Genomic DNA, 15,817 nt, shown 5'->3' on the forward strand with positions numbered 1-15,817 from the left:
TAGATAGATAGTTAGATGAGAGAGATATTAGAGAGAGAGAGAGAGAGAGATGAGAGGATAGATAGATAGATAGATAGATAGATAGATAGATAGATAGATAGATAGATAGAGAGAGAGAGAGAGATGATAGATAGATAGATAGATAGATAGATAGATAGATAGATAGATAGATAGATAGATAGATAGATAGATAGATAGATAGATAGATAGATAGATAGATAGATAGATAGATAGATAGATAGATAGATAGATGTCAGAAGAGAAAGGCATATTATTTCTGAGGAACCTTGAAATTTAAAATCAGTATTATAATTCTGTTAAACTTGAATGAATAACATTTACAACGTAAGTACTTAACTGTTCTTTTATTATCTTAACTGTTCTTTTATTATCTTTACGAAAGTGGAAAGCTTTTTTTCAATTCAGTGAAATATAAAACTTTCAGTATTCCTAGTCTTAGCATAAGGAAAATAAATTAAAGTGTCCTGTAAAGGTAGGGTTATGTCCCCATGAACTAGTAAATGAAAATGGATATCGCCAATGAATCCAGAGTTCACAGGTAAGCTTAGGAGAGTGCTGACCTTTTCAGTCCACCTTTTCTATCTTTCTAGGAAAAAATACATGGAAAAATCCAATTGGTGGGAAACCCATGTTGTTTGATAGCTATGGTCTATACTGAGTTATTCAGCATTGTTGACTGATGAATCCATGCAATAACAATAATAGTGGTGAACGTGAGTCTCCTTGAAAGATTCCTCTTTTGATATTAACCTCTTCCAGTCTATCACCACATGACCAGCAACTGTGTCTTCCTTTATTATTGTTAAGCTATTGTTATTACAATATATCTTATTGACAGACAATAATTCTGCATTGTATTTTATTGACGTGTTTTTGTGATTTTCCTCTTACAGAAACCCCTAATGAAATTAATCACAATGATGCCAAACATCTGACAGAGGATTCAGGATCTGAAAAGTCAGAAAACTTGGCAAAGAGGTCTAAAGTATCAACTATTCGGAGGATATTTGATATGGCAAAGCATCGAACCAAGAGATCTTCTTTTATCTCAACTGGAGTGAAAGTCTGCCCTCAAGAATCAGTGAAGCAAATTTTAGCAAGCCACCAAGCTTATTATAGGCTAAGAGGTGAAATTATACTTCTATTATTTCCTATCATTTATTTATCCTGTATCCATATCCATGCAACATTTATTTGCTAGTTCTTGCTAGAAATAAAATTAACAGTGGCTCTTCAGACAGTGGGTGGTCTTCGGCAAATCAGTGCAAAGTCTACTAATCAAGCTAAGAGGCCTATTTTATTTTATTTTTTATTACATTTTGATATTCATATACACAAATCATAGGAGCAAATGATTTGCAGGACTGCCTATTTCTGCATAGTCTTCTTTTGTGCTTTTACATCTTCAGTATAGTCCCCTTTGCATATTTTGCTATGCACCACAGGTAATTTGGCTTTTTCTGTATAGAGCCCAAGTTATAGAACAGTGTGCACTTTGCTGACTCCCTGATTGCTATGGTTTAGAAGAGGGCATAGAATGCATCTTTTTATTTGGTGCTTTTTATTTAGATGGAGTTTTTTTGTTGTGGTTTTAACACATCTTTTGTATTTTAAAATATTAGTGTAAGAGGCAAGGGACAAGGGACAAGGGGAAAAGGGGAGGGGAGGAGAGGGAGGGAAGGGGAAAGGAAGGAGAAAGAAAGGAGAGGAGAGGGAAGGGGAGGGGAGGAAAGGAAAAGGGAAGGGGAAAGGGAAAGGAAAGGAAAGGAAAGGAAAGGAAAGGAAAGGAAAGGAAAGGAAAGGAAAGGAAAGGAAAGGAAAGGAATTCAAAAAAAATTACTATCAGTTCTGTGGGCATGGCTGTGTGGGTGTGGCTTTGTAGGTATGGCAGGGGAAGAATAATGCAAAATCCCATTCCCTCCCCATTCTAGGGGGAGGTTACTGCAAAATCCCATTCCTTCCCCACTCCACTAACCTGTTTTCCAGCTCCATTCTCCATTCTCCTGTGCAAGGCAACAAAAGAAGACCCAGGCGATCAGCTGGGACTCAGGAGGCAGAGAATAGATTGGGGTGGGGCCAGTCAGAGGTGGTATTTGCCGGTTCTCCAAACTATTCAAAATTTCCACTACCGCTTCTCCAGAACTGGTCAGAACCTGCTGAATACCATCTCTGCACCAAACACTACTTTCAACTTGAAGCAGGTAGAGGCCAAATGTGAAAGATGGGTTCATCTCTTCCTGCCCTCCCTATACGGAGTGTGCTGTAGGGTAAATGGAACCTGTTGATGTTTAAATGTGAAGAGGAACCAATGTTAGACAGAGAGTAGTGAAGGGCATATTTTGAGGTGACACAGTATGGAGGAATCGGAAGGGAGGAGTTAAGAAAAATAAAAGCAGTTTGTGTGCAGAGAACTCACATGTTAGGAGTATTATTACAAAATACAACATAGTGTCAGAAGTTCTGTAACACGGTAACTGAACAATGAGGTCTACCCAAAAGAGGAAAATGAGCTGCAGTGGGGATGAGCAGAATGAGGAAGGAGTTAGCAGAATGGCTAGTACACCCAGAGCTACTTTTAACATCCAACCACCAGAGCCCTTTGATTTTTCAAAACCAAATGAGTGGACAAAATGGATATGGCAATTTGAGAGATTTAGGCAAGCAAGCAATCTCGCAATAAGCTCCGAAGAAAATCAGGTGAACACTTTGATTTACTGTATGGGAGACGAAGCAGATGATGTTCTGCATGGCCTGAAACTCAGTGAAGCTGATCAGCATCAGTATACTAAAGTAAGAGACGGCTTTCAGTCATTCTTTGTAGTAAAAAAGAACCTTGTGTATGAGCGTGCAAGATTTAATATGCGCAAACAAGAAGCAAATGAGACAGTTGATGCATTTGTTACAGCGCTGTATGCATTAGCAGAACACTGTAACTATGGAGCACTACATGACGAGCTCATCAGAGACAGGATTGTAGTAGGCTTGGTTGATACACGTCTATCAGAACGCATGCAAATGGAAAAAGACCCAGGTGCTGGTGCTGAAAAAAGCAGAGAGACCTCTACTGGGTCCAGGGAAGTGATGGGGTTTGCCAAACTACAGCTAAAGAAAGGAGCAAAACAAATTACAGAGAAGGTATACGTGGTCAAAAACCTGAGTATGCCTTTGCTGGGACTGCCAGCTATTGTCACTCTTGGTCTGTTGGTTCGTGTGGGCACTATTGACATGGAAAATCTGAAGTCAAGCTACCCTAAGTTATGCAGCGGCCTAGGGCAGGTTCGACAACCTTGTTGTATTAAGCTCGAACCCGATGCTGTGCCTTTCCCTTTGAAAACCCCAAGGAGGATTCCCCTACCATTGATGGGGAAAGTCAAAGATGAACTTCAACGCATGGACAACTTGGGAGTAATCACTCATGTGGAAGAGCCTACGGACTGGTGCGCAGGCATGGTAGTGGTGCCCATGAAGGACAGCAAAAAGGTACATTTGTGTGTGGATCTGACTGACTTGAACAAGTATGTGTGTCATGAAAAATTCATTTTACCATCAGTAGAACAGAGTCTTGGAACACTAGCTGGTGCTAAAATGTTCAGTAAATTTGATGCCAACATGGGGTTCTGGCAGATACCCCTTATTGAGGATTCAGCAAAGTATGCCACATTCATTATACCCTTTGGGCGGTTCCACTTTAACCATCTTCCATTTGGCACTGCCTCAGCACCCAAACATTTCCAATGTATGATGGCAGAAGTTACACAGGGGCTGGAAGGTATAGTTTGCCATATTGATGATCTACTGGTGTGGGGACGGGACCAAGAAGAACATGACAATCGACTCCATGCAGTGCTAAAAAAAACTGGAAAAGGCGGAAATCACTCTGAACATGGATAAGTGTGAACTCTCCAGGAGTGAGGTGGTCTTCTGGGGTCACATCATCTCTGATGCAGGGATACGACCTGACCCAAGGAAAACAGAGGCTATCAGAGCTATTAAGCAGCCCTCTAGTGTGAATGAACTGAGGAGTTTTCTTGGCATGGTAAACCAGCTGGGGAAGTTCATCCCTCAGTTAGCAGAAAAAGACAAGCCACTTCATGATCTCCTTTCTAAGAAAAACTGTTGGGTTTGGGATGTGGAACAGGTCAGGGCATTTAAGACATTGAAAGATGCTTTGTTTTCCCCTCCGGTGCTGGCCATATATGCTCCGAACAAAGGGACAAAAGTGTCAGTGGATGCATCGTCATATGGCTTGGGCGCCATTCTTCTTCAAGAGTGGGGAGATAAATGGAAGCCTGTGGCTTACATGTCACGTTCTTTCACTCCAACTGAACAACGCTATGCACAGGTGGAAAAAGAAGGCCTGGCTCTAACCTGGGCATGTGAAAGATTTTGGGATTTCCTCCTAGGAAAGCATTTCTTTCTGGAGACTGACCACAAACCACTTGTCAGTTTGTTTGGAGACCAAGTACTAGATCCTCTACCCTTGAGAATTCGGCGATTCAGGATGAGGCTCATGCGTTACTCTTACTACATTGTGCATGTGCCCAGAAAGTCACTTTGGACAGCAGACACATTGTCACATTCGCCTATGGACTCTCACATGTCCAAAGCAGAACGGAAGCTGATGGAAAGCACTAACATATATGTGGACTGTGTAGTAGACACCTTGCCTGTTAGCCACACATATATGGAACTCATAAAAGAACAGTTGCAAGCTGATAGTATTTGCTCTCGAGTCATGAAATTGTGTGCAGATGGATGGCCAGTGCATGCAAAACAGGAACCTGCACTGAGAGGATACTGGCCAGAACGAGCTACACTCACTGTACAAGATGGATTACTACTGAAAGACACTAGGCTTGTGATTCCATCCACTCTGAGGAATGAGGTGTTGGAGAGGCTGCATGAAGGACACCAAGGGGTAGTGAAATGCAAAGAACGTGCTCGTCAGTCTGTGTGGTGGCCAGGACTCAGTCAGCAGGTCAGTGAAATGGTGCTCAAATGCAGGACATTATTCAAGAGCGTCAGAATCCTAAAGAGCCACTCATGACATCTGAAGGCCCTGAAAGACCATGGCAAAAGTTAGGGACTGACATGTTTGTACTTGGAAGGAAAACATACTTAGTTGTGACAGACTATTTCTCCAGATATGTCGAGATTGCACTGCTATCAAACACTAAGTCAACTGATGTCATTGTCCATCTGAAGTCAATCTTTGCCAGGCATGGAATTCCAGAGGAGTTGATGTCAGACAATGGACCACAGTTTTCTAGCCAAGATTTCTCTCATTTTGCATCCACATATGGGTTCAAACATGTTACCAGCAGTCCAAAGTTTCCACAAAGTAACGGAGAAGCTGATAGTGCAATTCAGACAGTGAAAAGTCTCTTGAAAAAGGCTAGCGACCTTTATCTGGCCCTGCTTGCCTACAGAGCTACCCCTCTCCAGAATGGGTTCAATCTGGCTCAGCTGCTTATGGGGCGACGTCTTCGTACCACTGTGCCGACTGTTCCCTCTCAGCTAGACCCAGCATTGCCAGATGTTGACCATTTTGCTCGTAAAGAGAGAAAGAAGAGGAAATTGAATACTGAATACTACAACAGGAGACATCGTGCAAAACCTCTTAGTGATTTGCCACCAGGAGAGCATGTATGGGTCACTGATACAAAAGAATCTGGGACTGTGCTGCAGAATCATATGAGTCCAAGGTCATATCTGGTGGATGTACCTAAAGGTGTGGTGAGACGCAATCATCAGCACTTGATACCTTTACACATGCAAGTGAAGAAGGAACGGTGGAGCAGCAGGAGTTGCCAGAGACAAACAGTGAACAAGTTTCTACATCACCTGGGAAAATACTTAAAAACTTTCCTAGTGTGACAGCTACCCCAAGGACAAAGGTCTGGGAGAGCTATAGTTAAACCAGAGAGACTGAATCTGTGAACTGAGAAAGTGAAAAAGAGTTAATGTTGGTGTGTAGTTCAGTAAGAAATCTGAGGTGCAGAATAGTTTAAACACAGTTAGGTGTATTCGATTAGTAAATAGCTATATGATACCATTTTCTTCCCTACAGGATTAGATAGGAACAGACCTTCAACAAAAGAGGCAGAATAATCCTCTAAGATCTGGTGAGACAAAGGTAGTCTGCCCTTCGTTCTCTAGAAAAGGGAGATGTGGTGTAGGGTAAATGGAACCTGTTGATGTTTAACTGTGAAGAGGAACCAATGTTAGACAGAGAGTAGTGAAGGACATATTTTGAGGTGACACAGTATGGAGGAACCGGAAGGGAGGAGTTAAGAAAAATAAAAGCAGTTTGTGTGCAGAGAACTCACATGTTAGGAGTATTATTACAAAATACGACACGGAGAGCAGCCCATAATTAGAATGTGTCAATCTGACACCAAAAATACACGTCTTTCTCAGCTGAGCTTCTTTGATTCGTTTGCTTGGGTTTTTTAGGTTGATGTATTGTGTGGTGCTAACTGTAGATGTAAACATTTTTATGCAGGGGTTTACTGAGACCTGAAAAATATTTCAAGTGTTCCTCCAGGGTAAAAAGTAGTTGTGGAAATCTGGGGATTGAAGTCTAAAGATTGCTAAGTTTGAAAGACACTGGTCGAGATGCTGGTATAGAGCATTATTTTAGCTGTTGCCCACCTTTTGGGGTCACATGAAAAAGTGATTGTTTTTTAAAAAATCAAACTTCCCAAACTTTTTAAGTATTATAAAATGCTTGACTCCACTGCAATGTATTTCTTGGAGTGCAGAGTACAATGCACTGTAACATAATAATGCACTCCGGCTAAGATGCAATCATCAGACAGTTTGTTATTATACTGTCTATGAATCTATGGTATTCATTATTTAACAATCTCCTTTAATTCAGCCACAGTAATCTACTATCAGTTACTTAGTTAATTTAATTTACTTTAATTACTCATTTTATGAATGTATTTAAAATAAACACCAGGCAGCCTTCGATACTGAAGTAATTCAATCATTATAAAGCAAAACACGAGGCCATAAAACAACAATAATCACAAGATAAAAATGACACCAACGCTACAGAATTAGCAAAAGTAAATTATATAAAGCCACATTAAAAAGGTTGGTCTTGATGCTTTTTCCAGAGAGCACAGAGAATGCAAATCAAATGTAGCTCCATTAGCAGGATATTAAAATAATTTGGGAAGAATACTGACAGAGTTCCTTTCCTGCCTGCTTCACAAGATGTCCTATAAATGGCCTTTCCTGCAAGACTCAGCAATTAGAAGGAAAAAGAGAGGCAGCCCTTCAACAGCAATCTATCAGCATATGAATATAAACTGGCTGTGATAAGATGCAGCAAGCAAGCCGGACCCGCGGTATGACATTTTGCATAAAAGAACACATAAATAATGTTCCTCAGTATTGAATTGTGATGCAATCAAAGCATCACTACCCATTTTCAGCTAAGACAGATTCCAGAATAGTTGCAGATAGCGTGTTCAACATTGTTGTAGCAATATGTTCTTGCTAGGGCTTCATAGCCTGCCTTGGATACCCAAGGATTGTATAAGAGTTTCAACTTCCTATTCTTTCCTGGAGCCCTCAAGACCTAAGTCCTGAAAATCAATATCCTCTGGATGTTGTGGATTCACACCCTTTTCATATTTAAAGCATAGAGACTGTTTCTCCCAAGATCGTTGCCTCTGTAGGTTACATATTAGGGATTCTGCCGAAATGCAGCAGCCTATTCAGAAAATTCATATAGAAAGGCTTTTGTTAGGAACCCTGTCAAGTTTTGTACTGATTTATATTAAAAGGCCATCTTGGTTCCCTAGGAGATTTTAGCTTGCTCCCATAACACTTAACTTATTATTCCAAGGGTTTTAATGGCATTAATGTCTCCTCTCTGCAAAGGCCAGTAAGTACCCAGCTTACTATGACAGTAAGGACACAACACCTGACAGTCACTCTCTGTGATGTAACTGACTAGGAGAAGGCTATGTGGAGGAAATGTGCCCACACTGTCAAGCTTAGAGACCTGACATTATATATCTTAGTTTTTTTTTGTGTGTGTGTGTGTGCATCTTGTTGGAACAGAGCTCATGGTGGCTGATTTAGTAGGGAAATTGGGCCCTGCTGAACTTTTGGAGCTGTCTTTAACTTCCTCTTTCAATGCTGAAGGGCCTAGATCACGGATGTCAAACTCATGGCCCATGAGCCAGATGCATCACGGGCTGGCCACGCCCACGCCCAGTTCAGTGAAAGGAGGAAAAGTCGCAATACGTCACTTGACAACAAATTGATGATGCGAACTTGACACCCCTGGCCTAGATTATCCCATTGTGGACAATATTCAAGAGGCATAGACAGTCCTTCTATAGTGTTCTTTTCAATGAGAGGCTTTGCCAAAATACCAGAAGCTCTTCAAAATTGATTATGCAAACAAAAAAGAGGAAAATTTATTTCTGCTGTCTAGCGTGGCTTCCTCAGAGTTACATCCTATTTCAGTTTATCCAACTGCTCTGTTCTTTTTACCTATCAGTAGGACAAGATGAGCGATGTTTATTTCCCAACCTGCTGATTGGTTTTGTGTAAATTATTCTGAGATTAAGTCAATATCTTATTAAGGAAGCTTTACCCACACCTTCACTACCCTTGTCAGTGGTGAGTCAGGACAAAATCTTGCCAGCAATGATGTCCTGTTTGTCCTTGAAAGTAGGCCAGGTCAGGAAACAGACACCATAGTGATTTCAGGAATACCACTATATAATCATGAAAACATCAAAATTTCTTTCTGCCTCACGTTATACCAGACAAAATCAAGGCAAAGTTATACTGAGTTTCTTTCATAGGACTAAAAATTAACATTGCCTTAATGCTTCATGTCTTCTTTCCTCAAGGTTATCTGTCCATGGTGGTCATTCTAATCTTATCAGATAAATATTTCCTAAAGTAATTATTCTCAATCATTTGCAACACACCATGGTTTCATCACACAATACCATTATTTGTGCATTGAAACACCCATGATCTCTGAACTTATCTCACGTTTCTCATTGTTCCTTTTATAACTCTCAAATCTCACTCCAAACTCTAGTGATACTAACCTTACTACTGAAATATTCATGGTATTTTTTCCTGGGTTATGATGTACTGTAACTATGTCTGTTACAGTAGCAATCTTTTGAGGCACTTCCTCTTCCCAATTGTATCTACTCATATCCAGTGGTGCAATTCAACCGATGTAACAACTGGTTCCGTGAGTGCATGCTTTGCGCGCGCTTGTGCCAAATATGCACTATGTGCATGGACCCATCATTTAGGAAAGAGCATTTTTAGTTATAATACTTACCTTCTGCTGCAGCCCCGGTGAGTAAAACAGCTCATGCATGGCAAACCGCGAGAATCAGCTGTGCTCAAAAACAAGGAAATAAAGCACAGGAAGAGAGCGGGGGGTGGGGGTGGGCAGGGCCAAAATGATCACTGGAACTACCAGTTCATCCAAACCAGTCCAAACCGGTAGAATCCCACCCCTGTTCATATCATCAGATTAGGCAGGAGGGCCATTTTATGGGTCATATCTATTAAGACATTCCATCAGACAGGATTTAGAAGGTGGGCTTTTTCTGCTGTAGCGCCCACCTTTGCAATATCATTCCTTCAGAAGTGAGGCTGATCCAGAGATCTCTCAAATATAAGTGATTTTTCCCAGCAGTCCTGGAGAACCCTTAGAAACAAGAAGCCTATAAGATCATTTTATTAAGTGTGAGGGCTTTTATTTTTTAAAAAACCCCATCTCCTGTGTTTTATTACATCTATGTGTTATTGTTTTTAATGGTTAAGAATCCTTGTGTATTGTTTCATTTTTAACTTATGCCATCCAGAGACAGTCTGAGATGGGGGAGAGAGAGATATATAGATATATAAAATAAATGAAGAAATGAGTGAATAGATAGAAAGGAGGAGGAGGAGGAGGAGGAGGATAGATAAACAGATGATAGATGATAGATTAGAGAAATGGAGAGAGAGAGAGAAAGAGAGAGAGAGAGAGAGAGATATTATAGAGAGAGAGATAGGCACAGAAGCACAGAGACGGATAGATAGAGACAGAGACAGAAACAGAGATAGAGATGGGGTAAATGAACATATAAGTGAATAGATAGATTACCGTAGATGATGATGTTGAAGAAGAAGATTGATAGATGATAGATAGATAAACAGATTAGAGAAAGACAGAGAGAGATAAAAAGATAGAGATGATAAAGATAGAGATAGGCACAGAGATGCAGAGACAGAGATAGATAGAGACGAAACAGAGACAGAAACAAAAACAGAGACGGGGATAAATGAACAAATAAGTGAATAGATAGATGATAGATTATAGTAGATGACAAGGACGGTGACGATGATGATGATAATATCTAGATAGATAAGCAGATGATAGATAGAGAAATAGAGAGAGAGAGATAAAAAGAGAGTGAGATGATGGAGATAGAGATAGGCACAGAGGCAAATAATGATAGATAGAGACAGAGACAGAAACAGAGATAGAGACAGGGTGGGGGAGAAAGGTCTGGATCTTTATAACACTTGCAACAGCTTGTTATTGACTGTGGCTTTGATTCTTAATCAATATTGCCTGCACAGTTTCCTAATGGTGAGGAGCAGGAGCAGAGTCCTCTCCGTTCCTTAGAGGGTTTTTCTGACTATGGTGTGCTCCTTTTATATGGAAATAAAGCAAGACTATTATTCAGTCTGGTTCAGGGCAGGTTACTTTAGATTCCTGTACCCCGACTCTTGCCTAGATGGCCAAAGATTGATAGACATACGTGTGCACTGGGTTTCCCAGGGTTGCTGATCAGATAAAACCATTAGAGGCTGCCTGTAATAATAAGGGTTGCTCTTGAAATGATCTTGTGGTTGATAAAAAGGAATGTAATCTTCATTATCCACCAAGCCAGAGGGCTGCCAGGAAGCTCTTCCAAATTCAAAATGGTGGACCGAAAGGTGCTGAGCCTTATCCCAGGGCTTAGGGTAGTTGGGCACAGAAAGGTGGGACGTGTTTGAGCATCCAAAGTGTGACAAGCCATGTTTATGAGTTGTGAAAGAGGATGAGAGGGGGGTGAGAATCTAAAAGGGGTTTTTCCCTCTTTTTTGTCCCTTCTCTCTCTGTTTTCCTCCTCCAAGATTTTCAGTCTGGTTTGATCATAATTGATAAGATTATATGTATCAAGGATAAATGAAAGACAAATCAGATATTTACAAAACAAGAAAAGCTGAAGGTAACAAGAAAAAGAGAGCTTTTTATTTTGGAAAATAATAATAATGGGGCAATGAAAGGAATTGCAAAGTGAGATTCATTTTTTTCTCGTGTAGTTTAAGGAAAAGAGACAGGCATTATTTAAAAAATGGGTTTTATGTTTTCTTGTTTAAAATAGTGCCGTCTGGCACTATTTTTCCCCTGCTGTGCCCTCATTTGCCTCCATTTTGAGATTCTTGGAAATTCATTTTAACATGCATTAATTAGGAAGCAAAAGATTCAGTTACTTTTTCGCAGAAGGATGATTCTGCTGTAACATTTCTCCAGACTTCCAGCCACAATGCTTTACTATAGCTAGATCCCTCTGCTTAGTGACTCTCGTTAGCAATCTTTACACAACGCACATTAAAAAGGGATAGGGCTTTGATCTCGTGCCTCTGGGTGCCATTTTGACCTTTGTTTTCCCCCACACCTCCCTCCCACAGTTACTCCAGTGAGTAATTAATAAAACAACACTACAAGGAAGACTGGCTGACATACAAATATTACAGAGACCACTGATTCAACAGTAGGAGTTGGTAGTTTGGAAGAAATAGAACAGGGATATTTTAGGGCTATTATTCTGACTTAATGTGACTGAGTAGACATCATTTCACTGGGATTCTCTGTTGGTCAACAGTACTAAGTATCTAGGGGTGCAGATAACTAACAATCTAAACTGGTTTCTGCACGTGTCATCCTTAGTGAAGCGTGCAAACCAGAGCCTGTATTTCCTGCGTTGGATGAGGAGAGCACATCTTTCTCCTTCTGTCCTGGCCACTTTTTTCAGAGGCACAATTGAGAGCGTTTTAACAAACTGCATCACTGTTTGGTTTGGTGGCTGCAGTGCCTCAGAGAGAAAGTCCATACCGAGAGTGGTAAGGACAGCCGAGAAGATTATAGGAAGCTCGCTTCCTGTCATTCAGGATACTGCTTACAAGCTCTGTGTGCTTAGAGCTCAAAGCATTGTTAATGTTGTGGTTAGCCAGCAGCAGGTGCAGACAGTGGAGGAGAGCAAAGATTTGGAGGAGGGGCCGGGACCATCAGGGAGTGGACTGCTGCCTTCAGAGATGGTGGAGGCTGGCAGCAGTGATGAGGAGGTTTCAGAAGAACCTGTGCTCAGTGCACGTGATCGCAGGATGCTTCGTAGGAGGGAACAGCTTAAGCTGCATAGACAACTCGGGAGTAAGGAGGCAATGTAATGGCCCCTCCCTCTAGGGAATATAAGCTTGGTTGCAAACGGTTTTTGCCTTTGCAAAAGGCAAACGTTTGAAGGAGTTAGTGTGATGTTTACAGACTCTGATTTATTAGACTAATTGGCTGGAAGCCATCTGTTATCTACAAAGAGGGTTATTTGTGGAATAAAGCCATGAACGTTTCAGATTTGGAGTTTATCTGTGTTTGCTTTCGGAAACTTCAGCTGGGACAGAACAGTTAGGGACCCCACACACCCACTTCACAGTCTGCTTCTGCTGCTCCCCTCTGGGGGGAGGTTTCAAAGTCTTCCTAGCAGGACTACCAGATTCTGTAACAGCTTTGTTCCCTATACCATCCATCTGGTAAACTCGCAAGATTCGTTTTTTTAACTGTGTACATGTATACATCCAAACTAGACTGTGTTGTTTCTCTGTATTATATAATATATGTGGGTATATCCATAATTTTGTGTTTATTTATTTATTTATTTATTTATTCTGTCATGGCTATGTAGTGTATACTGGAGGTGGTAACCCCTTGAGAGCTGTATGCAATGGAATTTTATTTTAATGTATGCCAATTAGTGCACATTCAAAGTGACAATAAAGCTATTCTAAGTCTAAGTTCTAAGTCTTAACCAGGAGCCCTAGTCGCACAGTGGCTAAAATGCTGTATTGCAGGCTAACTCTGCCGATTGCCAGGAATTCGATCCTGACCGACTCAAGGTTGATTCAACCTTTCATCCTTCTGAGGTCAGTAAAATGAGGACCCAGATGGTTAGGGGCAATATGCTGACATTTGTAAACTGTTCAGAGTGTGCCGTAAAGCACTATGGAGCAGTATATAAGCCTAAGTGCTATTGCTATTAGCTTGCTTCCTTGAGTTTCTGTAAACTCATGCTGGTATCACTAGCATCTAGCTACTCTTATCTTCTGTCAGCTTTTTAAAAAATTGTTTTGGACATAGATGTGTCCCAAACATTAAGGTCTTAGCTTCATTACACAACACTGGCTTTTAAAGTTGTTGATGATAAGCAATACATTCCTTCTATCAATGGACCCATAGAGTAATTTTAACATCTCCTGGTAAGAGAATGCCATAAAAAAGATCTTGAGAATGCTTATAAGATCTAAGCTACCCTGGGAAGGCCAAAAGCATTTGATTGGAGGCACTACGAATATAATACTAATTTAGCGTTTTACAATTTTGTTTTGTTTAATGTCCTTTGCCGATGTGTTTTTGTTTTGGTTCATCTCCAGCATACATATTGTCTGTAAGAGGTCTGCTCTCCTTTTCAACCAATTCAAACTGGTTTGTGCGATACAAGAAAAATGTATGGCTTTTATTTGTCAGGAACAGATTAATGGGCTTCTGTGGCCTGACTCACACACTTTCAGTTTCGAGCAGCAGGCCCTCAAATATTTGCGCAGTGTTAGCCCTTCGTGCTGTGTTTGTTGTGTTAATTGTATAAGGCTACTAACAAGAGTCCATGGAGGAAACTGTTAGGCCTTTTTCTTACAGCCATGAGATTTTAGCCTGCTGTGTGCTGGTTCATAAGCCTCTTCCCAGCCTTATTAGCTTTGTGCATTTGCATGTGCTTGGTCCTATTTACCCAAATGAGAAGGCAGGAGCCAGCAGCTGCCCATAAGGGATATTATGCCCCATCATAGCTAGCGCCTTAGTATTCTGTTTAGTTATTCATCCCCAGGAAAGATCAGTTAAACTTTCAACCAATTAGTGCAAATACACACAAGGGGAAAGCTGTTTTCATAGGGATTCTGCTTAAATCAAAGCAGACTTTCTTTCTGTGGAAATTCACTGAGAGAAATAAAAGAAGGAAACCAAGCATGGAACTAAGAATGGGCTCTTTTGACATAATCTTTCTATTCCCAGTTGCCGCTAGGCCACCGTTTATAAATTATGCCTTGTTGAACAATATAGGAACAAGGCAGAATTAGTCTTCGGGAGGAGCAAAATATGTATGGTTTGTCTGTTTCTAGTTTGTTTTGTTTTCCTCCTTTCTTAAAGCTCACCTATTCAACACATTAACCAGAGATTTACAAATCAACCATGTACCCTTGTCCACTGGTCATACTATGCAACAAATGCAATCAGTATGGCAAAAACGTGGTTTTCTATGGTTTCTAATAATAGTTTTCTGCCCTACAGCAAATCGTAGTTTCCTTGCTGATTTTTCTGCATCTCAGATTAAGAGAACAATAGTCAATTTGGGTGGTTTTTTTGTGCACCCCGCCCCCTTGCTATAGTGGTTAAGGCACCAAGTTAGAAACTCACCAGGTGAGTTCTAGACCTGCCTAAGGCACGAAACCAGCGGGGTGACCTTAAGCCAGCTATGAATTCTGGGAGTCGAAGTCCACAAGTCTTAAAGTTGCCAAGTTTGGAGACTTCTGTCATAGATACACACAAAGTGATTTGCTTCAGTGAAGTTATTTGCACTGCAGAGACAGCAGGATTTACTTTGCTGAAGGAAAGAAGCCACTCAATTTGTTTCAATGCGGCAACCCAGTTGGCCTTAAACTGTTTGGGGCCAGGATTGAGAGAAAAGGCTTTTCTTGGCCTCAGCACTGGTCAAAGTGGTTCAGATTGAATGGCCTCAAAATGTTCTGACACGGCTCCCAAACACAACAATCACACTTTTTAAAAACTAACATTCCCTTTATTAGGAACACCAGCAACCCTGGCCAAGAGTCAGAGTCTCTCTCTCTCTCTCTCTCTCTCTCCAAACTTCGTCAGCCAGCTATGAATTCTGGGAGTTGAAGTCCACAAATCTTAAAGTTGCCAAGTTTGGGGACCCTTGATCTATGATAAGTCCCGTTCCCTGGGACAACAATGAATTGTTTGCTGTGAATGAATGCAAAACAAAACCAAAGCCTGCTATTGGGTAAATTATTCAATATTCCATCAAGATGAAATATAAAGTTGATTTTCTTTCTGATAATGAAATAAAGCAAAGTATGATAATGTGACCTAAGATCAATATAGAAAGGAACACTGGCATGACTGTGATCAAATCTGGTAAAAGACTTTCTGTAAAGTGCTTGTATTCTTACTGTGTTCCTTCAGTTTGCCAGGAAGCAGTTTGGGAGGCTTTCCAGATCTTTTTGGATCGGATTCCAGGTACAACTGAATATCAGAACTGGGTGACAGCTTGTCAAAGAGAAACTTTCTATATATTTGACATTGGGAAAAATTTTAGTAATTCCCAAGAACACCTGGAGATAATTCAAAGGGTAAGACTTATAATCTGCTTTTATGTAGAAGTATCTATACATAGTAGCAATGCATAGAAATATT

At 40.7% G+C, this 15,817-nt stretch overlaps 1 protein-coding gene across 4 annotated transcripts in view; it reads left to right on the forward strand.

Annotated features, from left to right (window-relative positions):
• IMPG1 (interphotoreceptor matrix proteoglycan 1) overlaps positions 1-15,817 on the forward strand; it is an 87,674-nt gene that overhangs the window by 18,798 nt on the left and 53,059 nt on the right. For all 4 annotated transcript variants that reach the window (XM_087915132.1, XM_087915120.1, XM_087915113.1 and 1 more), the window contains exons 2-3: positions 915-1,148; positions 15,587-15,753. In XM_087915132.1, coding sequence (XP_087771258.1) covers positions 915-1,148; positions 15,587-15,753 — 401 coding nt within the window. The remainder of the gene's footprint in view (positions 1-914; positions 1,149-15,586; positions 15,754-15,817) is intronic.

The sequence above is a fragment of the Pseudonaja textilis genome, chromosome 1 (genome assembly GCF_049901715.1).
Source record: "Pseudonaja textilis isolate UNSWEBS1 chromosome 1, rPseTex1.2, whole genome shotgun sequence".
Lineage (NCBI taxonomy): Eukaryota > Metazoa > Chordata > Lepidosauria > Squamata > Elapidae > Pseudonaja > Pseudonaja textilis.